This window comes from Tinamus guttatus, unplaced genomic scaffold (assembly GCF_059628265.1).
Source record: "Tinamus guttatus ecotype Peru unplaced genomic scaffold, ASM5962826v1 Tinamus_guttatus_pri_ptg000203l, whole genome shotgun sequence".
NCBI lineage: Eukaryota > Metazoa > Chordata > Aves > Tinamiformes > Tinamidae > Tinamus > Tinamus guttatus.
Genome location: NW_028288737.1, coordinates 801,017 through 825,175, shown reverse-complemented (window position 1 = coordinate 825,175; position 24,159 = coordinate 801,017). Strand labels below are relative to the sequence as shown.

At 39.5% G+C, this 24,159-nt stretch overlaps 1 protein-coding gene across 1 annotated transcript in view; it reads right to left on the bottom strand.

The window, feature by feature from the left end:
- Positions 1-23,188, bottom strand: part of PIEZO2 (piezo type mechanosensitive ion channel component 2) — a 280,266-nt gene extending 257,078 nt beyond the window's left edge. Inside the window, exon 1 of the mRNA XM_088524117.1 lies at positions 23,125-23,188. Within this exon, the coding sequence (XP_088380243.1) occupies positions 23,125-23,188 (64 nt within the window). The remainder of the gene's footprint in view (positions 1-23,124) is intronic.
- Between the last annotated feature and the right edge of the window lie 971 nt (positions 23,189-24,159).

The following is a 24,159-nucleotide window of genomic DNA, read 5'->3' as shown; positions in this document are numbered from 1 at the left end:
AACGGGAGCCACCTCTCATATAGCAGGTCTCACTGGGTATTCACAGCAAGGCAAAACTATTCCGTTTCTACTTTACTTTGGAAAAGCAAATTGCAGAAAGACTCAAGGTGGGAAGAGAAGTGTTTCTAAGAGAAACTGTGCAGGTGATTTTGAAATAAAAAAATCAGGCTCCCAGCACTGAAGCATATAAGTCCAAGACCACATGAAACCTGTGCCCTGCACACTCTTCACATTGCCAACACCAAACAAAAAGCAAAAACATGAGATAATATGAAAAAAAAGTCAAAAGTTATTTATGTTTTAAATTTTTATTCTCACATAAAGTTATTTTCTTAAGGTTTGGGGTACAGATAGGAGGATTTCATTTCCCTTTAGGCTACACTCTGAACATGCAATTGATCTTTTTAATACAACCCTAAAGTTTAAATTAAGAGAGCTTCTCACATAACACTAATTGCCCTGAGTTTAGGATTACTATCAGGTTTTCTTATACTTCTAAACAAAATTCTAACAGCTGGCAATAGCATGCCTACCCAGCCATCCTCACAACAAGTCTCAAATTAACATAAATTTCAGGTAAGCACTGGCTGAGAGTGGCTAGAGTAGGAGCCTTTGATTAAGGAAAGAAGAGGAATTTAGGAAGTCTTATTTAAGGACAGATCCCCTCTATAAATGTGCAACAAAGCAGCTCTTGTTTAAGAATTTTAAATCTTGCAAAGAAAAAAAAAAAAACTGTTCTGGGTCTAAAACATTCTCTTCCAAATGCATTTCCAGTTCCTTTCCATTTCTTTCATTTCTTTAATGAGAAAAATATAAATATATAAAATTATATCAGTGTCCTAAAGAGTTACTGCACAAGTACTTCAAATAAATACACTAGATGCATTGAAATTATGAATCCAGAAAAAAAAGCACTCTTCTCTAGTCATTTTTCACAAAAAAAGCACTTTTTAAAAAAGCTAATACTGGGAATAGTTTGGAAGAATATTATAGATAGTGAACACCACTAACTGTCATTTCCACAACTTTAAAACTCCCCATAAAAATACCATGGATGAAGTTTTCCCAGCACTTCACTTTGCTGTGTGCACATTGCACATATGCACATTGACAACATGGATGTATAATAAACTATTCGACTTCCCCAGGCAAATTCTGTTTCCCGTTCCTCAAGGATAAACTCTAAACGCTGCAGAGAAGCCAGAGCGTGGTGGGCAAATGCTACGTCTCACTCTCACAGGCTGGAAATGCTCTAAGGAGCAGTTGTGCTTGCCCAGGCGGGGACGGGGAGAGCAAATATTTTGGCTTGTTCTCTAGCAACCCTTGTGGTTGACTTTGAAGCAAGCAGATAACCTCTGTGGAGACCGACTGCTCTGAGAGGTCCTCTGGCTGCAGCTTTTGTATCAAGAAGGCAATCCCGCCAGCTCCCACAAAGGATGGAGAACTAGTCTGGATGATGATTTCTTTTTTTTTGTGACTCTTTAATTATTAATGCAGCCAGGATGGCTTCATTTGCAGGTGGTTTTCATCGGTGATTCATACAAGCCATTTGTCAGCACCCAGCACCGCTTTTAAATAGCAGGGAAACCTTTTAGCACATCAAGGTGTGCAGCTGCTGGTGTCACCTCTGGCTTTTTTGCCCCCTTGGGGAAAGGGAACCCGCCAGCCATGCAATGCAGCCGGCTGCCAGCGACAGCACGAAAATGGGCTGTGCAATGTAGAAGCCACGCGTGTGACAGCTCTGCCTGTAATTTGTTTCTGTTATTCAGCAGATCTGCAGCAATATATTTTACAGGTGTTTTTATTGCCAGCTTGATAATTTAAGCCTGGTGAAAAGCTCTTCTGGCCAAAAAGAGGAGACAGGACTAAATTAACTGAACTTAGTGAATGCTTGAGTGAATACTCGAATAAGAAAGATAGCAACTAAAAAAATTAAATAAAATAAAAAAGCTCTTTTGGTGAAGATCTCCAGGGGAAATCTTCACATTATTTTGGTGCAAAAAAGACAGTAGAATACTGAAGATTAATAAAAACATGTACATGGGAAAAATTAAGATGCTTAACCTGTACAAACCAAGAAGTCAATCTCTAACCTAATACAGAAAAAAACTAATGTATAAACCTAGAAGCAAAAGCTTCTAACCAACTTAGCACTCCAGAGAGTGAAAGAGGAGCGCATATATATGAGAATGAAAAGGTCCATGCTGTACACCTCTCTACACAAAACCTCACAAACAGTTCTGAAGGAAAACAGGATGGACACAGCCACAGAAAGGTGTTAAACTCAAGCACAGGTTTACCAAACACACCCACATAATATTGTTCTTAACCAGCTTCCAAGCAGTAAGTCTGTTTTTATTCCAAGTTCACTGAAGCAGCTGATAATACATTACATGAGAAATGAATTAAATCAAGGATTAAAAGTATAAAATGGAAGTGGCTTGGCTACAGAAGTGGTCTGAGCAGTGCTAGAAGTACTCTCCTGCTGCAGAAAGGTTATTAGCAGAATCCCTTGAAGATAGATCTTGGCAAAGGCCTTAATATTTTCTCTAATTGACGCAGCAGTTAAAAATATGAGTGATAATGAAGCTTACAGATAACACAGAGTTGGGAGATACAGTCAATATAAAAAGCAAGATCAGCCTCTCAGGAGAACTGCATGATCTTGAGTTCTACAGGAAGAGAAAGGGAATTACATTTGGTAATATCATAAAAGAAAGACTAAACTCCTATATTCTTCCATACGGAGAAAAAAAAAAAAAAAAAAGCTGATCTTAAGTGGAAACTAAGTGGTCACGAGCAGCACTGCTTGCCCTTTTAGCTGACTAGAAGAAACTGTTCTAACTCGGCTATAATCAAACAGGTAGCTCACACAGGCATCTCTATGGGTTATTCTACGCAAATGCAGGAAATACGAATGTCATTATACCAAGCACTGGCCCGTCAGCATTAGTGGTCACAGTTTTAGTTATTCACCTTCAATCTGGAATAAAACAGAGGGTTATAAGGAGACTTAAGGGAACACTAAAGGAGTTCAGCTTGTTTGATTCAACCCTGGCTAAGAGAAAATACCAGGTTTCTAGAAATAAATAACAAGCAGAATAGAGGCATAAGTGAATCGGTAACAAAAGCTACTTATCTACTTATGACTAATGAATAATTTGGTGCAGCTATAAAGAAGGCACAGGATGGCTCTGAAGAAACTGTTGCTGGAGGTTAAGAGTTTCAAGCATTTAAAGAGTGATGGGAGGTCTGGAAATGCATTGCCAAGGAATGAGAGAAAGGATAGCAAAGCTGGATTTTAAAGTAGAGCTTGATATGTTCCTATTGTATCAGTCTGTGTTGGTGATGCAAACACACTTACGAATCAGAAGGACCTTAAAAGATTCAGTTTTTTGCCTATTCTAGGTTCAGCATATCTAAGAATGATAGCCAACACATTAACAACACAGGAAGTGCATTATCAAACACATGTAGACACATGTAAATCGATGGAGAGAAGAGTACTCCCCCCCCATTCTTTTTTTTTTTTTTTTTTGAATAAGATGGATTAATATTTTATCATAGAAGTGTATTCTCTAAGTGTACTAGGTTATCGTGGCTTCGTTTGCAGTACCCTTGTTTGCAGTAGTTCCTGGCAGTTCATGCATTTTTCATAGCTCTCTGTTTCTTGTTAATACACACTGTATTCCTTAGAGAGCCAACAAAAAGGACACTTCTTGGTAACCAGCATTTTGCAACTTTATTTTAACGACAAACAAGCAGCAATGATATACAATAACGTCTGAAAGCCTTACAAGACTACAATTCATTTGTGGTCAAAGAAACAAGACACTTTTTAACAGTACTCCAAAATGAGAAATACAAAGCCAGTTTTGAATCTCCAGTCCCTGCATGCACTAATTATATAAACTCAGGAGTTTTTAAAAGCAGGTTTCCTTGCTTACTTGCTTACACAAACATACCAGCAGTTCCATTCACACCTATTAAAACATGCTAACCCTGTGCTTCTGTGAGCACCAAAACTAGTTACTACACCAATGTTGATCTGCATGAAGAATTTGGTATCTGCCCTGAAAATTGTTGTTTTGCATATATAAAACTGGCCTTTTCACAAGCAAGAATCAAAAAAAAATCCAAAGTCAAATAGGTGAAGATGGCACTCGCCCTACGGTTTGTGAGTCACACTTCACAAGCACATCTGAAAAGGCACCACCCTACTCGCACGGATCCATCCTCTGCAGAACTTGTTCCTCCTTCCTGCCACATCACTAAATTCTCTGTCCTGCCCAACTCCTGCCCAGGCACTCACTTTCATGTTCTCCCTCTGAACTTCAGCATAAATTCACCTTTCCCCCCACGAACTTACTGCATGCTTTCCACTTCAGCATGGACCAGCAAAACTCTTCTGTCAAATCAGGAAGTTTAAGATATATAGCTTGGTATTTAAAAAAAAAAAAAAAGATGATTTCTTTTTCACTGCTCAGCTTTCTTAGTTGAAGTGCAAAACTAATCTGTGACTATGCATGTACCAAATCAAAGCAAAATGTTTGTGGGAAAACACTCTCATGGGCCCATGCGAGCATCTGAAGCACTTCGAACAGAGCAGCTGCAATGAAAGAAGAATAAACAAATAACAGATTTTCCAGCAAAGACTTCCTCACAGAGACAGGGCTAAGGAGTCCCGAGAGCATTTTAGCCATCGTCGTGATGGTTTGGGTCATTTCAGTCCTTCACAACTGTCAGAGCAAACACACTCCATTTTGCAAGAACAGTAACACACAAGACTCCCAAAGCAAGCAAGCGTTTAAAAAACTCACACAGTTTCTTCTTCCTCAAGATCGCTGAAATAAATCCACCTTTAAGCTTTGTTCTAGAATAATCACTTTAAAAAAAAGGAGAGAACAGAATGTAAAGTTAAATCATTTTGAAATTTTGAAATGTTACTAAGTAAACTTTAAAATAAAATGTGTAGACACAGTAAGAAAAACAGAAGAGCTAAGAATGAGCAACTTTTCTCTCTCTGAACATAAAAAAGGGAGTGTCAATAAGTTCATTTTCAAAATACAAAAAAAACATATAAAATCAAAGTTTAAGTAATGTATAGCCACCATTTTTCTAAAATCCATATTGAAGTCATATAATATGAAATGCAGAACAAATGCCCTGGAATGTATTCCTTCAGCCAGCATATGACAGCACTACTTAATTATTTTTAAATATGTTCTGGAAGAAAAGAAATAATCGAAGGTCTAATTGCTGCACTAGCATAGAGAGGTCATAACCCAGTGAGACATGTGATGACTAAGATAATGTTACCAAGAAAAGTCATATTTCCTGTAAAATACACAAACATAGTTAACTTATCAAAGAGTATCTCTAGGTGGTCATGACCTTTTTTTCTTTTTTTTTCCTTTAAAGCTTTTTAAATATTACAGAGCACCCTTTTCCTTAAAACAACAACTACAGCTCAGAGACATAAAGCAACACCAAATTTTACTAGGAAAGCAAACCAGTGAACCTCATCATTGCCCAACCACAGCTGATAAGACGATCCCTAATGTTACCCAGAGACCCACTGACTCAAAAAAAAACAGAGTTGGCAGCTGGTGCAATGGAGGGAAAGGTAGAAGAGATACAGGAAATTTGTAAGTTGGAAATGAAAACATACTAGCACAAGAAATTAGTTGATTCCCAGGATAGGTTTGCCCCGTACCTCCCACCAGCTGCCATGTTGATGCAGAACACAAAACTGGATCACCATCTGAAGAGAAACACCCTCCCTCCCAACCAAAAAGCAAATGAAAATACCAAATGGGGTCACCAGCAACATCCAGGCACACATACTTTCCTCACCCTTCTTTCACCTCCATCTCACATTTGCCACTATTGACACCTCTTCTTAGATACCTGATCACCTCCTCTTTAAAAAAACTCATTTTATGTCACAATCTTCTAATCTCTTTTCAAGATGCTATTACTCAAATCCTTTTTGCAGACAGTGTTTTCTTTTGTTAACCATCTCCCATCTGGCCTAGCTGTCTGCATTATCTTTCTAGATTTCCACCAAGCATATGCTTTTATTTGAATACTGAAATCTACTCGTTCAATATTTCAGTATTTCCCGAAGACCAGCCTGTCTCATTTCTTTGCTCTTATGTATGAGGCACCTGCTACCCCACCTTTCACTTTGCTAATATTGTCCTCATTCTTTTTGGCTGTTATTTTTCTGAGACCATTTGCCTTCTTCCATATTCTCCAGCTTACTGTCCTTATCTGCTTGCCTTCCGATCCTTCATAAAAGGATGTAAAATCCTCTGAAATGTGATCTCATTACACTCATGTTATTATTTAATGATTCTCTCCTGTAACAACATTCAATATGTCAGCAAATTATACTTCACTTGTATTTCTTCAAAAGTAACCCAATTTCCTTCCAGTGAAGGTGACAGTGTTTGTCTGGAGTAATGCCAGTAAAATAATCATAATCCATGGGGTTTTTTCTTTCTCTCTCTCTTTTTCTCTTTCTTAAAAAAAAAAGTCATAGTTCTTATGCTTTCAGAAGCGGACCTCCTACAGGAGGCCATGTGATTTCTAAAAGCAAGAGACAAAACCCTGACAAAGTTATAGCTTCAGAGGGAAATTTGCTCTCCTAAAATACATCCAAAATAATGGGCTTTTTCAGATCCATCTTGTCTCTTTATAGAAAAGTGACATAGAAAAAAACATTGCATCTCCCAGTATATAAATATGATAAAGTTCTGCATACTTCTCTAACTACTGGACACATCATTGTACATCAAAACACAGTAATGCAGTCAATCATAGAAGAGAGGCTATGTGGCAGAAGACACCTGCCCTGCTCGGTCAGTGTCTCTGGGAAAAAAAATCACTGTTGCTAAAAAGATTAAATAAATTTTGAAATAAAAATAAAAGGATCAAATCAAGCCAGGGCCCAATAACTCTGGAAGGATTACAAATAAATAAATAAATAAAATTTGGTTTCCCTATGGAACCAAAAAAAGTCAACCAGTATTTTATTGGGACTAAAGGAATCTGCACATCTTTAGCTGATGGAGTTTGCTTTCATCACCCAGGTGATTTCTTTATCTGTCACAAAAGCAATTAAGATTTCTAAGGGCTCCATGTACATATTATTCACCTATTTTACTCCATCTGCACATTTTTTGAAAGTTCATTTGCTTCAGAATATTTTAATTAATTTAGTGATACTATGAAGATATCACCATTAACAAGCAATATCATTGCTGCTCGAAAGACAATAATTGAAGAATGTAACCAGACTTCCCTTTCAAAGCCTGAGCAAGGCCAAAGGATTGTTTTCTATTAAAAAAAAAAAAGTGTTATAAACATTTAAGCCAATAAACTAGGTAGTTTATTTGGTGTGTGTTTCTACAAACACCGTAATGAAAACAAAACAAAAAAACTACTGAATTAAAGAGAATAATTACAATAAAAGATGTCTTTGAAGACATCTTTGGTGTTTGAAGGAATCTTTGGTAGTTATTTCACAGGTTGGGGGAAAAAGTGAGGATGAGCCCTAGACTTTAATGTGTATGTGCATGGAGGTCTGGTAAACTTGAAAGTCATTACTTCTGGTGCACCCTGGCAGCCTTAGGGTACTCTCACCGATACCTCATTCATACAGTTATGTTTTCTTCAGTTATTTCTCTTTTGTGCCTAACTACCAAAGATTCCTTTATCATTCACAGGAGCCTCATGTAAATGATATTAATTTAAACCTTTATATTAGTGCTTTCAGTAATTCTGACTCAAATAATAAACCAATCTCATTGCATCTTTGCTATTATTATTTTAAAGCTATAAGATGGTTCAGGTAGCAGTACATGTTCTATATTTGACTGAAGTTGTTTCCAAAAACAGAACAGAGACAGTCACAGCAGGATGCTGACCACTCAAAACTTGCAATAAATCAATGCAAGACGCAAAGATCAAATATTGTAAGGTCGAGGCCATCATAACACTTTTTATTACTTTGAATCCTTCTTATTAGTAATTGCTCTTTCAGAAGCAATCTGAATACATAATCAGCTTAATTATACTATAATACAAGACTGACAGCCAGGAAGGAGGTGTGAGTGCACTGAGAGATGCTGTCTGCTCATGATTACCAGAAAAAACACATAAAGGAAAGTGCAAATAAGGATGTTTGTTAAAGGATGGAGGCCATTTGCTTGGTTTTTTTTTTTTTTCTAAACACTCAGTCTCCCTCGGGGCCCTGAATCTGTTATTTTGGATACTACCAGACAGGAGCAACCCAAAGGAAAAACAAAACAAAACCACAAGCAAATGCAAAACCAACCTGCTAACCAGGTTAGCAATCCATCCAGAAATCTTTTTAACTTGTTCATGATGAAAGCCAATAACGTTACAGGCTGTGGGCAAAGGTCCTTAAAGGACAACATGTTTTTGCAGGATTATGATTAAAAAAAAAAAAAAAAAACAGCAACAAACAGCTTCATCCCAATAAGATCGTGGTAGCACTGTAGACAACACTGACAGTATCTTCTTGCGCAGTTTTGATTAAACACTTCACAAAAGACTTTTTCCTTCTTTTGCGTTCAAGACTGCATTCCTAATACCTCTATTTATCCCCTGTCTGTAAATACCCACAAGGCCATTAATTTATTGACATCATTTGCAGTCTTAGACTAAGCACAGATCACTTCTGCTGACTTTAAAGCTATATCTCAGATACTTCCTCTTCTAAGCGTAAGGAAAAATCTAGCTAGATACCACATGTAACTCAGGAATGAGAGTGAATGATAAGCACAATTTTTACTAACTCGGGTATTATAACACAGCAGCAAAAAGAGTTCCTCCTAATTATGTTTTACGCTTTTTTCTGTTATTCTGTTACCCAATTCTGTTAACAAGAGATGGCATTTTATATATGTTACCTAATTCATGGAATGAAAACACTGGTCTTCCCAAGCAACCTCCTAGCATTCATAGCACTTGTTCCTGGACTGTTAATTTTTTTTTAAAAAAAAGAAAAAAAAAGGAACATACATTAAAGGATCTGCCAACCTAAAAGGAAATGTTTTAAAAATCAATTAAGTGATTTCATGTGCCCCAGTTCTGGCTACCTGGCTATTAACATGTCGAAAACCAAATCCGTATCAATTTTAGTCCACAACTGTTACTAAGAATGAATTCCTCACGCAGGTTTTGAATGCAGTATCTCAAGGAGAGAATTAATAATGTTATAAACATACATGAAAATAACTTGCCTTGATTTACTTTACTTTGCAATCTTCTGTGAAGAGCACAAGGCTCTAAAATATTTAACTGCTGGCAAGTTCCTGCTCCCTCCCCATGCAAAATCAACTGATTCCTAATGCAGGAATCCTGATTCCTAATTCCCTCTCTGCAGGTCAGATTTGCATAAGGGAGAGGAATTTTGTGTCAAGCAGGATTCAATGAATCACATGTAGCCTGGCAATTCTGAAAGTTAGATCCATCTTCTTTAACTCTTCTGCTTGCACAGCCTAGGAAAGGCACACACATGATGTGCTAGAATATCAGGAGTATTTGAACATGCCTTCGGGTATCCATCTTTATGAGAGTCTAAAGCTAAAAAAAGTCAGTATTTCCTTATCACTCCACTTTTTAAAAACATACTGATATTTCCCAGTACATTTAAATACTACTTTTAAATTACTTTTCAGCTTTATGAAAACAAAAGTTATCTCACAGTAAAACATCACTTTCTGCAACGACTGAAATGGGTTGATAAATCCAGTGTAAAATGAAAAGAACAACTGAGTTTCATGCTGATGCAATGGTATCCTCACATGAAATATTAGACTTTTTACAAGAGATAAGAGAACAAGAGAACATCTTTACAAGAAGATGGGAAGACATTTCCCTCTACTATCATGGTTAACAATGGCAATAACCCCTCAGGAAAGACATCTGGGTTGCTTCAAGTACACTACATCAATTACTGTTTTCCCTGCTGAAATTATGTGTTACCTAAGAATACACATATAAAGAATAAGATTTCTTTTAAAAAGTGGTCATGTGACTTTTGATAACAATAACTAGCCTAAAGACCAGATATATTACTAGCAATGAATAGTTCTAATTTTCACATGGTCATACTGCAACTTCTTCTGTTCTTCTTTTAAGATGAAAGACATCAGAAGGAATGCTGATATACAGCTCCTCTAATCTCAGCCCAGTTAGCTAAATACTAATGCCAAAGAAATATATTAATCTTGCAGCTTTGAGACGAAAATTTTGGGGAAAAACTAATTCCAATGGATCTAAAACCCAACACAATAGATGCTAGAACAACTAGCATCAAGAGTTTCATACCTTCAAAACACAAGCAAGCTTTCCCAGTACTTATTTCAAAATCGCAACCCTATAGCAAAATAACTACTGCTAGCTGTAATTTATAAATCCCACACAAGATGGATATCGTGTCAGGGAAAGGAATGCAATGCAGAAACATTCTGAACTAATTTTTCTCTTGTGGTTTTTTAAAAAATTAGCTGTCTCTGATTCGCACAGTAACAAGCCTTGCCACCTAATTAAAAAAGTACTCTATTATGTGGGCATGGTTAACAGGAAAGAAAAGCCAACAGTTTGCTAGCTAGTCAGTTAGTCCCTTGCAGAAAGCAAGCAGTAGACATCTATGGAAACTGAGGAGAAATGTCTAGGTCTTCTCCTATTAATTAATCCCTGCATTACAAATCAGTGACAGATAACTATGACAGTGTTACTGAACAACATTCATTAATAATTAGCTCTTCCAGCTGAGGAACATCATTAATCTTTGTTCTGCTTTTGGAGGCATATTGTATGTGCTAAAACATAGCAAATCAGACCATGCCCTGAAGATACCGACAGTGGCTATGTGTCATTTTTTATTATTATTATTTATTTTTAAAACCAAGAATAGAAAACTAGACTCTGAGATTTGAGATTTTGGTGAGTTTAGAGAAATACTGTAAAATAAAATAAAATAAAATAAAATAAAATAAAATAAAATAAAATAAAATAAAATAAAATAAAATAAAATAAAATAAAATTTCTCACAGCAGGACTTCCAAGACCCTGTTATACAGTATACAGGTTGGAACCAAAAATAAAAAGCTATACCCAGGATGTCTTAAAGGCAGCTGCGTCCATGTAAGGGAGTTGAGTTAGGATTTATTGTTAAATCTGAACACTTCTTTTGGTTTTTAAATCAAAAAAAGTGGACAGAAAAAGTCCTAAGAGCTCTGCTCTGGGTACAAATTCTGTTTGTTCAGATATAAAAACCAACATCAACTTTCTTTTTTAACTTGTGATCCTTAGATCTAATTTTAGAAGGTTTGATTGCTTAAAAAAAAAAGAATAGAAGAATAAAAATAATGGTAATTGTAAGTCATCCTGGTTTCTGTTTCTTACATTTAAGCATTGTAAAAATTTTTGGACTAGATCTATCTTGGGAATTCAGTATTAGCTACAGGGCTGTACCAACAACAGTGTAGCCAACAGATCATGGAAACAGATTATTCTCCTTTCTCCTCAGCATTCATCAAACCACATCTGGAGTATGCATCCGACTTTAGGTCTCCCAGGGCAAGAAATACATTGATGATCTCGAGCAAGTCCAGGGGAGGCCATCAAGATGGCCAAGGCTAGAGTCATGTGAGGAACAGCCGAGGGATGGGAGTTATTCGGCCTGGAGATGAGACAGCTTTGGGGCACCTGCAGCAGCAACCCTGGGCCTAAAGAGAAGTTACTGAAAAGTTGGAGACAGGCTCCTTAGTGGGGAAAGTACAGGAGAACAAGATATGACAACCAAAACTTCAAGTCCAGAGGCTATAATAAGGGAAAAAAAATCCCTATGAAGACCATTAAGTCTGGGAATAGGCTGCCCAGAAATGTTGTGGACCTCTGTTCTTGAAGATTTTCAAAACCCAACAGGGCAAAGCCCTGAGAAACCTAGCCCAAACTCAGTATTGACCCTGCTGAGAGCAGCAGGTTGGACTAGTGCCTTCCTAAGGTCCCTTCCAGCCTGGGGCCAGCCAGGCTGATCAGGGGAACTCAAGGGTGACTAGACCATAAAGACCCCAGAAACCTTGCAGGGGAGCGTCCAACCTCACCTGCTTTGAAAAAATATGTGAGAATCCTATAATTGTGAAATTACTTGCACTCCCTATCGCCAAGGGAATAATCTTCTACCTCCTCAGAAGAGGTACTGGTTTACACCTTGAACAGTACAAATCCTTAATCAATAGCTTTAAAAATGTTAGAAGAAATTTTCAACACAGCTATAAAGTCATTTCAGTGACTTCAGCTATCTTCTGAAGATAGCTATCACATCCACTAGGAAAGAAAAAGAAAAGGAAAAGAAAAGGAAAAGAAAAGGAAAAGAAAAGGAAAAGAAAAAGAAAAGGAAAAGAAAAGGAAAAGAAAAGGAAAAGAAAAGGAAAAGAAAAGGAAAAGAAAAGGAAAAGAAAAGGAAAAGAAAAGGAAAAGAAAAGGAAAAGAAAAGGAAAAGAAAAGGAAAGAAAAGGAGACATTCTTATTTCAGCGTACTTTGACAGTGACTAACATGCATCAATTGTGCAAGCAGGATACTTTGATAAAGAGCCTTTTTTTTCTCTTGTTGTTCATTTTATTTCCAGTTCACGACACTGTGCATTGTTGGAACAATCCTGTATTTAACACTGATACATTTCCATTTGAAGGGCAACAGGAAAAGGGCTTCCTCCAGATGGAAGCAGCAAATGGAAATCCCCAAAATACCATAACTGTGGCCAGAGGAGGCAGGAAATAAAGTGCTATCCTGCTTTTCCAGAGGTTCACACTGCAGCATCCTGCAGGGCACACAGTTGACCATCTGGAAGTTCCTGTCTTTTCCTTTTTACTCACTACAACATCTGTGCATTACTTCTTTTCTATTTTTTAATGGAGATTTGTATACAGGAAGATATAAGCTGTTAGATGATTACGCTAACTCTCATTTTTACACCGTGAAAGTAGATGCAGTCGTAGGCTCTGCAGTGTCTCTATATCCTACAACAGAAATGTAGAAATCAGGAGTGGCTTATTCGACCTGTCATATTATTTCATATACAGTTACTATCTCCGAGCAATCTTTGTTTAAATTTGCAGTGGTATGATAAATTGCAAGGATCTGTTTGAGTGCACACAAGAGAATATGTTTGCCTCTGCTTTCAGCGAATTAGTAGGAAGCAGATTTGTAGAGGTCTTTGCACAGCTGAGAAGTTGCACTTGCAGACACCAAGGGAAGTTGTGAAAAGCAGATTTTAATATTTATATATAGTACGTATTGGGCATGATGATTGAACTGAATCAAAAATCTCAATGAGAACAAATGGCTGACATCAACTACTGTAAAAAGGTATTTAAGACCTGCTACATCACTAAATTTTTCCCTTTATATATACACAGCATTTCTTGTATTGTATTTTGACTCTAAGTATGCACATGGCTAAATCTACAGCACTTCACTTAAAGACAATAAAGAAATTTGCTCTCTCATATTCCACACCAGCACTATGAATTTTCAGGACAAATCTTTAAAAGTTGCAAGAATTATACTAAGTTCACACATTACAAATGGAAATGCTGTTAGAATTTTAGCTATGGTTTCATACTGAAAGCAAAATAACGCTAAGCAACTAGTCTCTTTAATCAGTTTCTTTGAAAAAATCAAGCAATAATACCTTTCATCTGATATAGAAGATGCTACATTATAAAAGTAGGATGTACATAGAAAGGAAAGCCTACAAATATCACAACAGTGAGTGGTCTAAAACATGGCTTATGCAGAGTTCTCTCAGATGGAGAGGAGGTAGACAGCAGAATACAATGTCCCACAACTGCTGACAGCTTGAACGAGACCAACTGGTTATACTGAAGAGCTGAAAGAAGGAACACTATTTAGAATTATTTTTAATATAGTTATTATTATTATTATTTTGCCTTCAAAAAAAGGTTTACCAGATACTGTCAAAGAAAGCCCTCTTGCCATCATATCCTCTCCTCTTGATTCCCAACCATGTCATTGCCTAACTGGATTCTTATTTCAAGACCAAACAAATCAAGAACTGGAGACAACTAGGCAAGGAAAGTTGTGCTGGGTCGAAGAAGTGTAATACAGGATCAATTTTGCCAAATTGAAAGTTGCTTCATGATAAAGGAACAAAGATCACAACAAAAACCAAAGGCCCAGAGCGCATACCATATGGTAAGAAGAGCATGAGTGTGAAGCAAGAAAGTCATCTTAGGCAAGATATCACCTTAGGCAAGGAGTAAAAGTTCTTCTATTACACAGGTAAGGCCAAAGAGTTGCCTTACTCAGGAAATGCACAAAAATGATAAATAAAGACCTCTTTTTAAAAAAGAGAGGACTTTTTTGTTCTGTTCTGTTAGAAAGAGAGACTTGATCAGACTGAAAAAGAAAACAGTCAAGTGACATCAAAGCCTGTATACAGATTAGCAAGAAGAAATTTGTCAGAAGGAATGAATTCTGGAGATAAAGGTTTTCCAGTTAAAACATTTTCACACACAAAAGGAAAGGAAAGGAGAGGAGAGGAGAGGAGAGGAGAGGAGAGGAGAGGAGAGGAGAGGAGAGGAGAGGAGAGGAGAGGAGAGGAGAGGAGAGGAGAGGAGAGGAGAGGAGAGGAGAGGAGAGGAGAGGAGAGGAGAGGAGAGGAGAGGAGAGGAGAGGAGAGGGCTAAGCTTAACTATAACTTCATCAGAAAATGTACATTTTTAAGAAGAGAGTAATGGCATGTTATCCAAACAATTAAAAAAAAAAGTTTAACTCTTTCAATTTAGAGAAAATAAACCACAGAAATGTTATTCATTATTTACATGATATACATGGCCAATATTTAGTTAAGAAAAGAGACAGGGCCTTGCTTCACAGTCCTTTGTTTTCTAAAATAAACAGTAGTTTGAAGGTGTTAATGCCTAGAGAATAAAATGAGCAAGAATAATCAAAAAGATCACGCAGCTTCTCCGGCAGGTGACACATATGTCACAAAGTAACAGGGTTTATTTGATCCATAGAATTACAACCTGAAGAAAGATGTTTCATAATCTAGCACACAGAAAATGTATACATATTTCTATATAAATTTCTACACAGAAACATCCAATTAGTGCTAACAGAAAACTCTGATGTTATCAATGATTCATGCAAAACGAAGCGTAAAATGTAATTATAATTCCATGCTTGACATTGAAAATATGTGTCTTTTGAATGATGCTCTGCAATACACATGCCAAAAAAGCAATCTGGTCTCTCTCAAAGTTTCGAGAGGTTAAAATACATTGTTTCCTTTAGGCTGTCATCTTGTGTAAGTGGATGGAACCATGCATCTGTGTTAAAAAATGCAGCGTTACTAGGAAATACAACAGGTCTTTTTTAATGCTAACTAGTCTTCTATTCTAGTCTTCCTTTCAATTCTGTTCTAGCCTTAATTCTACGCGTAGTCTTATTTTCATAGAAGTACACTAACAAAATGGCAACACGAGCAAGTACTTATATCTGTGAATTTTATACATCTAAACGATTTCTGGAAGATGAATTGCCCTCACTATCTTTTGGCTTATCATCCAGTTTTTTTCTCAGTGACAGAAAACCTGCTTCTCTGAAAGATTAAAGAAGAAAAAATACAAGGCATGCTACAGAGATTTTTAGTGCTTATGGCCATGCATTAAAATGAAATCAGAGTAAATATCATTGTATTTCTTTAATAGAGATGAACAAATAATTTGCTAGAAAAGTCAATCAACAATATCAATAATAATCAATCTTTGCAATCACTGTTACTTTCTACGGTTGCAGATTACCAGTTTGGAGAAGGACTTCCTTGCAGGTTACAACAGAAGTACATGGATTATGAAAAACACATTTCGCTGATTATTCCTTCCAGAGCCGTTGCAATCTCCTCCTGCTTTCAACAAAAGCTTGACCCAAATTTAAGGCTAATCTCGCACTTGAAATCTGGAATGTATCACTGCAAGCAAGGAGTCACTCTGCTTTCCCCAAGTTAACTGCAAACTAGTTTCCCTAATAGTGAGTCTTCTACCCAACGAAACAGTTTGCTGACTGGTATCAGCATGACAAGCAAAGAGCGCGCCACCGTTTAGCATCTTTTGACCCAGTTTGACCCATTTGCCCATCTCTCACCACAGTGGCAAATATCCTTATCTGCTAAGAAAACAATTTTTAGTCTCCTTTGCAACATCTGAACCCGGGGCAGTTTGACCCTCACTCTAATACCACTTAGATACTTCAGTTTTAAATTATGGGTCTGTCAGACTACGTGCAACAAATTAGTGGCTTGGAAACAGTAGACAGAGTATGTAACGTCTGAAATCCTGTGTTTTATAATATTTTGCCAAAAAAAGGAGTGATTACTGTATCTCACAAACACACAGACTCACTTCAAGTTTTACTTCATTTCCAAAATAACTGACCATTATATGAATGAGCTCAAACAAGAAGTGTTACGCTGGGCTCTCTCATCATTCAAAATGCAAAAGTGTTTTGAAACTGCTCACTTAAGGGGGTAGAAATGTTTAGCATGATCCTCATCTCTTTCTTTTCAATTTTGGACAACTGATAGGAAAGTCAGAGCTGTTAATTTCTAGTTAATCTTAACGGTTGATTTTATGCCTTGCAAATGTTATTCTAAAGTGTAAGAGTAAATAGAACACTAGACTGTTGTTGATTTAAGTGATTATACATACTTTTTCCCATCCAAAGGATTATTTACTGAGGCAACAAATTGAGAATGAATTAAAGAGTACTCCTTTTTATTCACAGTGGAGTTCACCCTTGGAATTCATTGCTACAGGATATTATCACAGCTAACATTGCAGTTCCAAATTAAAGAAAAATAGAAATTAAGATACAAAATAGCAACCTTAATGTAGCATTTGGGCTTTAGTTCTGCCTACTCAAGATAGGAAATGAACAGGTAAGATTTTCAAGAGAAAAAAAGAAAGCACATTAAGTCAACCACATCCTGAACATAATGCATCACTTTTAACAAATGCACTAGAAATAGCAGATATGATAGAATTTAACTCTCCTGTTCACTTTCTTTCTTATCTCTTTTTAATATTCAAAATTGTAAATTGGTCTGTCTGACAACATAACCCCCTAGTTATGCTGGCTGGTCTCAGGGAGCTCTGCCCCTCGTACTGCTGCCAGCACCACCTCCCCTTTCCCTGCCCGCTGCCAGCTCCTGACCTGCTCAGCTTCAGTACCAAGTGCCATACCCACTGCAAAAATCATGCTACAGGAAACTGCTCTACTCTGGAAAACAAATCTCGGTGACTTTAGTTACAGATAATCTGTTTAGTACAGACAATCTGCTGCAGCATCAAAAAAAAAAAAAACCTCCACCTTTTAAAGAAAAAAAAACAAAATGCAATCTTCACAAATGCCTACGCATAGACTTATGCCATCTACTTGACTGACAGACTTTTTCCTGCCATTCTTCAGGATAGAGAGCAAGTAACTTGCTTCTTAGTTTGCTGCAGTCTAACAGGAGAAATTAATTACTGATATTACACATGTGAAAGGTTGTCCTCAAATTAAGATCCTTCAGCTTTACAAGGGCTGCTGAAGGCTGCTGTTGCAGTGGGAGAAGAGGGGAAGGGAAAGAGACTGAAGTGCAAACATTCAGCCATTTATATGCTAGTGAAAAAAAAAAAAGAGAGATTTTATTGCTATGGAGAAGTGCATCATTTAAAGTCCCTTTCGGACAGGATGCAATTAGCTGGTATGGTCTTGCAAGAGTATTTTTAGCAGTGCCAGCCACCGTGAAGCCAGTCTGCTTTTGCCAGCATTCACAACTCCCCCTCTGAACATCCTGGAAAAGCTGCACTGTGACTATAGTTCAGTGCTTTAGTGGTTAAGACTACGGCACGCTCCTCCCCACACCTTAAGAGTTTGGGTGTCTCAGGTTTTTTGACATTTAGAAAATTATCTGGAATGGAACAGCATAAAAGCGACCCATACTAGTGTATTAACGGTAGCATTCTCTTCCTTGTCTACCAAATAAATAAATAATAGCAATAAGAGCCATCCATTCCTAAAATGCAAAGTTCTGTCATTCCATTTTGTGCTTTGACTGCTCTGATACGGAAACCAGAATATGTCTCAGTTTTGCACCTGCTGTTTCAACAACAGTGAGGAGGAACCGCACGATTTGCAGACAGTGCCTGGGAGCTCCTGCCCTGCACACGCCGGGTCCAAACCCTTTCCAGGTCCAACAGACACCAGGCCAGTTGCCACGTTCTTCAAGCAGCTTTCTGCAGTCAGCTGCTCCCACCAATATCCATGGCCATGTTCCCTATCTGCACAGCAAGTTACCTACCTGGCAAACCCTAAACCCACCAAGTAATCTGCAGATTCTCCTTCAACTTATTTCATCCCTTAAGTGTGTATGAACTGCTGTATGGAAGAGTCAAGACAAATAAATCTGGCTGATGCAATCTTAAGGACAGATGCTATAATCCCATTTTTTGTGAGATTTACCTAGTTTCCCAGCTGCCCTGCAAGGGCTGTTAGAGGAGAGGTGGCACACTGTGCTCCACAAGCTGTTAATTGACATTGAAAATGGAAGCCGTGCAGATTTAACTCACATTTGCACAGAAATAAATAAATAAATAAAAGTAAAATAAATAACAAATAAAAATATGCCTTTATATGCTTGTGGTTGGGAAGTGTTTTTCCTGACAGATTGGAAATTAAGCAAACAGAAAAAATTATTTCAGTAAAGGAGACCTGGTAACTTTCCTTCCCCTCTTCAAATAATTTAGAAATTTAGCAGCCATTTCAGGCTCTTCCATGGAAATGGGCATCCAAGCTTTCCAGGGCTTTTTAGTTTTGTTTTGTTTTGTTTTGTTTTAGCCTGCTATCCATTAAGACTTCCCTAGGTTTTTTTTGTTGATGCGACTAACATTTTTATGAGTGCTCTGAGACAACAAGAGGGTTTTAAAATGTAACAGGAAGTCTATGGGAATCTCTCTCATACTGTTCCCTACCATTCCTTTCAGCACATCATAGTAAATATTCCCCAGTGCCACTATAATGATAAAGAAAAAAAAAAAAACTTAGTCTTTCTTTCTCCCTTTTTAAGGAATTGACTGGTTTAAAAGTGTAACAAACAGCACTATCATTAACAGTGTAAAGTTCACTTGAATTTTGAAAAAAAAAAATCAGGGCATGGCACAGATCACTGCATCCAAACTACCAGAGTTTTACAAAATTGTCCAAGTCATTCTATAGGACACATATACTGCAATAAAACGTACAGAGAGATTACAAATTATGAATTATTTTAACAGCATTGCAGCACCTGCAAAGGGAGCAAGGTATTTCCGTCCAAAGCTTTAATCTGCACCTGTTAATTTGGGGCCAAAAGTCCAAGAACACTCAAGTGTGCTGGAATCTACCTCCTCATTCAAAGGCAGAACAAGCACCTCTGTCCAGCTGGCCACACTCCTGGGGCACTTCCAGCCCCAGTAAATATATGTGTTTGTGAAAATATGGTGCGTGCTTTTAAAAATACTGTGCATAACACTTTCTTCACAGCCTGAAGAGATGGTCATTCTGATTCATTCAATATCATTGTGATGAATCAGTTGCTGAAAGGAGGGATAAAAGTGATTCCCACCATATACCAGGAGTTCAAGATTTGGCTTGAAAAAGCAAATGCAATTTTCCAATGAATATCTGAACTGCACCCTAAGTATTCAAAAAGTTCCCTATATTCTTTGAAGTATTTTTTCTTATTTGTTGCCATTTACAGAGCACTAATACATGTGCTCTGTACATGTACATACTAATACATACTAATACATTCAAAAACAGAAACAAACAAACAAAAAATTTCTAGAAGCTCCCATAATTCATACTTTGTTTTGGCCAAAATTCAAGAGTTCAGAAAAGCAAGTAGATTTATGTGCAACTTCTGGGGTGCATCTGGGCCAGTCAAAGCTGGCTGCTATCAATCTGCTGATAACATGTAATCCAGCACCCTACGTCTAAAATCAGAGAAAGCTGTTCTCTCTAAGTGCTTGCTTTCCAGCATCCCATTTGAAAATAACATTTTCCTTAAAACAAAACTAATGAATCGTGTGTGAAGTAAAACAATTGAAAGTAGGCAAATTAAAAATTGTTATCAAGTGATGTAAACCACAGCTCTGTGGTTCAAATCTTTATAGACCAAGGAAAGCAATTAGCAAAAGAGAGTTCTGATGCCTTCCTTCAGAGAGGGAGGAATCATGTTCTTTCTTCATATTTTGGGTTTACAGGAGTAACAAAAAAAAAAAAAAAAAAAAGAGTTTATGTCAAGGATGAAGCTTAAAAATATGATAATACACAAAAACAAAACAATCTTTCCCAGCACCAAAATCTATTCTCCAACATCTTTCATTGATTTTTCAACTTTTTATTATTACTACTTTATTACTGTCTCTAAAATTTAAATAAGAAATCAAAAAAACCAACAGTGTCTGTCTTATTACAGAGCACAGTACTTTATTTCTAAGAAAGTTTCTATTGCTATGAGTTATCCTTTAAACTTGGATTGAGTATAAGATCTTACTCTCAAAAGAACTTGATGGTAGATTAACTTTGAAGAAGTAAGCAAGCCCGCAACAAAATTTGCATTCTCCAAAATCTTTCATTTTATACATGTAGCATTTCCCATCTTCAGTAGGCACTTAAGACACAGTTCTCAAGCTTAAACAAATATACCTAGGCTTACTGGCACAAGACAATACTCTTTAGTATAACAGACCTGATCCCAAAACACTAACAACTCATTTAATTGTATTTAGCCAACTACATAATAGGAATTGGTGCTTGGAAAATATGCACGTTTCATACCAGCAGAGATAAGTAGAATTAGAATTTATTTACTTTAAAAATAGAGTATTTAAAGTATTAAATATTGCTTTGAGAACATTGAAAACTAGTACTTCAGGCATTTAAAGCATTAAAGTATTTAAGGAATCAACCTTCAGCTCAGCAGCCGTATTAATCTTAAAGTTTGCCACAGCTGCCATTCCCTTCCAAACATTTTATCAGTGTTCACCAACCTGGTCACTCTCTCCTCCAGGAAAAAGAAGGACAAAATAAATCACAAGAAACCAGAGGAGTCTGTCATTTTCCGTCACGTACACAAAGATTCAGGACAAAAGCACAACCATGTGTTTCCACCTTTTTTGCAGGTACACACAGCTACTGCCCAGAGAGGGGCAGGAGGCAAAGCATCATGCTGTGCAAGGAGTCACTGCGCTAGCTTTTCAGCTCCAGGTGTATATAATTTCACCTGAAGTCACAGCAACAAGCAACGCTTTATTCATATAGGGGCATACAGGACAGCATGGGTTCAAGGATAACTCAGGTGGAGGCGTTTAAGAAATGTGGAGACTCTGAACTGGGTTTCACCCTAGTGAGCATCAACTTAACAGTTTTTAAAGAAGGAATAAAAAGGCACAGACAGAGAAAATCAAGGCAACACAGAGCTGTCGGTTTAGCTACTCCCCTCACATCCAAAAGAACAAGATTACTGGCTCCAAACACACCCAACTCTGCGGGATTTAGCCAGTGGGATTTTTTTTTTATTCATGTTCAAGAAGGGAAGTGCCTGCTTCAGGTTTTAGATTTGGATTAATCTGCACATGAAGGACACTAATGACCACCAGCAACTTAGGACAACGTCCGTTCCCATTGCCCGTTCTCATCGCTGTGGGTACTGCTGCAGCGCGAGAGCACCTCTGTGTTCCTAACTGCCAGGGCAGCAAAGCAACGACACCCAAATCTGCTTTGATCCGGGAAGTCCGGCGGGAAGAGCAACACGAGTGAGAGTGTCACAGACCAGTAACACTAACGCTTAGTGCTCGGGCTGGATCCCGCACTCTTAGGTGCGCTGCCCCACACACAAATTCCACCTGAGCACAATTTATTTTCCAGAGCCCTTCCTTCGGGTAAAATCTATCCTCATTCCTAATCCAACCATCCTTCAGATTAGGGAGGGTCTGGAATTACTCAACCTGCTTAAAGCACAGAGTTTCACCCATCCCACCCCACGCCACCAGGCTTTGGCTCGGCGGCCCCTCCATAGCCCATGCGGCAGCCGCGCAGCCCACCCGGCGCCAGGGTGGCATCGTTTGCACCAGGCCCTTCCTCCACGCGTCCTGCCCGTGGGCGAAGTGACGGCTCTCATGTCGCAAGCCCCTGCAGGGGTGGCCAGATGGGCGACCTCGAAGCATGGCAGAGGACATGCACTTCACAAAGAGCAAGACACGGGTCAGGGCGCTGGCGCCTGCAGCGGAAGGGCCTCCGCTTTGCCCTTGGCCCCAGGGTGCTCACGCTCCCCGAAACAAAGCTGCACAGTGAAGGAAAAGGGGTATTTTCCCACCACTCCCTAAAAAATGAAGGGGCCACACTGTGCAAGGTGATGGACACCCCTGCGCTGGCACCCGCGCACTGTTGCCGGCCCCGAGGAGCCCGAGGTGTGCAAGGAGGAGGAGGAGGAGGAGGAAGGGCAGGACGCCCGAAGCAAGAGCCGCTCCGGCGCCGGGGCAGGAGAACGCGGGGCTCGAGGGGCGGCAGGGCCGGTGCCCCGCGGAGGTGGAAGGGAAATCAGGTTCCGCTTGGGTGGGGGTCCCACCGCTCTGCCCCTCTCCCCCCACGGCGGGGGTACCCCGGGAATGTCCCGCTTTTGAGGGCGCTGCGCGAGCCGCCGCCGCGCTCCTCCGAGGAGTCTTTTCAAACTCTGTGGGAAGGGCAGGGATGGCTATTAGCGCGCGCAGTCCGGCGGTTCTGCATCCAAAAATAATTCCCAGCCCTGGACGGCTGCCCGCTAACTAACGCCGCTTCATAATCCGAAACGTCTCAAAGAAAGACGGCGAAGAAGGAGAAACGCTCCCTCCCGAGGAGCCGGAGAACCGCCGATGCCCGGGAAGCGCCGGCTCCCGGCTCGCAGCGCGGACACGCGGGACGCGCGCGACGCCGCGGGCGGGCAGCGCATCCCGCGGCCGGGAGGCACCGCGGCTCCCGCGGGGGTCACGTACCGGCCAGCAGGCACACGGGCAGCAGCAGCCGGAAGGTCAGCCCGCACACCACCTCCGTGGCCATCGCGCCGCGCCGCTCCTCGGGCCGCCCGCGCGAGCGCGCGCGGAGCCGCCGCCTCCTCCTCACGCCTCCCGCCGCATCCCCGCGGCGGCGGCCCCGGCCCCGGCACCGCCACCCGCTCCGCGCCGCTCCGCGCCCGCCGCGCGGCCGGGCGCCCGCCCGCCCCCTCGGGGCGCCCCCGCCCCCTGCCCGCCCCCTCCCGCCCCGGCCGGCGCCCCGGGGCGCTCCCCGGAGCAGCGGAGGTGCCAGCCCCTCCTTCGGGCGGCGTTCGTTACCCGACCCTTCATTTTATCGTGTTTTGCTTTGTTTTTAGCGTTAATCAAAAATTATTATTTAATTATTATTTAGGGATTTTTTTCACTTGAAGATTCGAGGGGCGGGGGGAGCAGCTCTATGCAATGTGTTAATCCTCCACCCCAGGCTTTGGCAGCGTGTTTGGGTCCTCAAGGGATTGGTCACCTGGGGAATACACACGCATACCCCCCCCCCACCGCCCCCACGTACACAGAAAACTATGGGCGCTGGAATGTATTTGACTCTTTTGGAAAGCTTTATATATATATATATATGTATGTATATATATATGTATATACACACCCTTTAAAATACGGTGCTGCTTTGAAAATGCTGTGGGCAGCTGCAGGGTTCAGCTGCTGTGCCCCTGTGTGCACTGAATAAACCTAAAGGTTTGGCTGAATAGTGATTCTGCAAAGTGGAAAGTTGCTAACAGCGTTAGTGATGCAGGCAGAAGTCTCTTCAGTCTTAGGCAATATATTGCAATTCTTCCTGTTTCAATGAGGCAAATTGTGATGGGACAGGACCACCTTGGGGGGCAGCGCAGGAGATAGCTCCTCGCTCTCCTAAGATTCAATTTTCCTTGCTTTTTTTTTCCCCATAAAGTACCTCATCCTTTATCGCTTTGAGTCTGAGAAGTTTTATTCTTGTTCTTGAAGTCATGGCTTTTTAAATCTTAA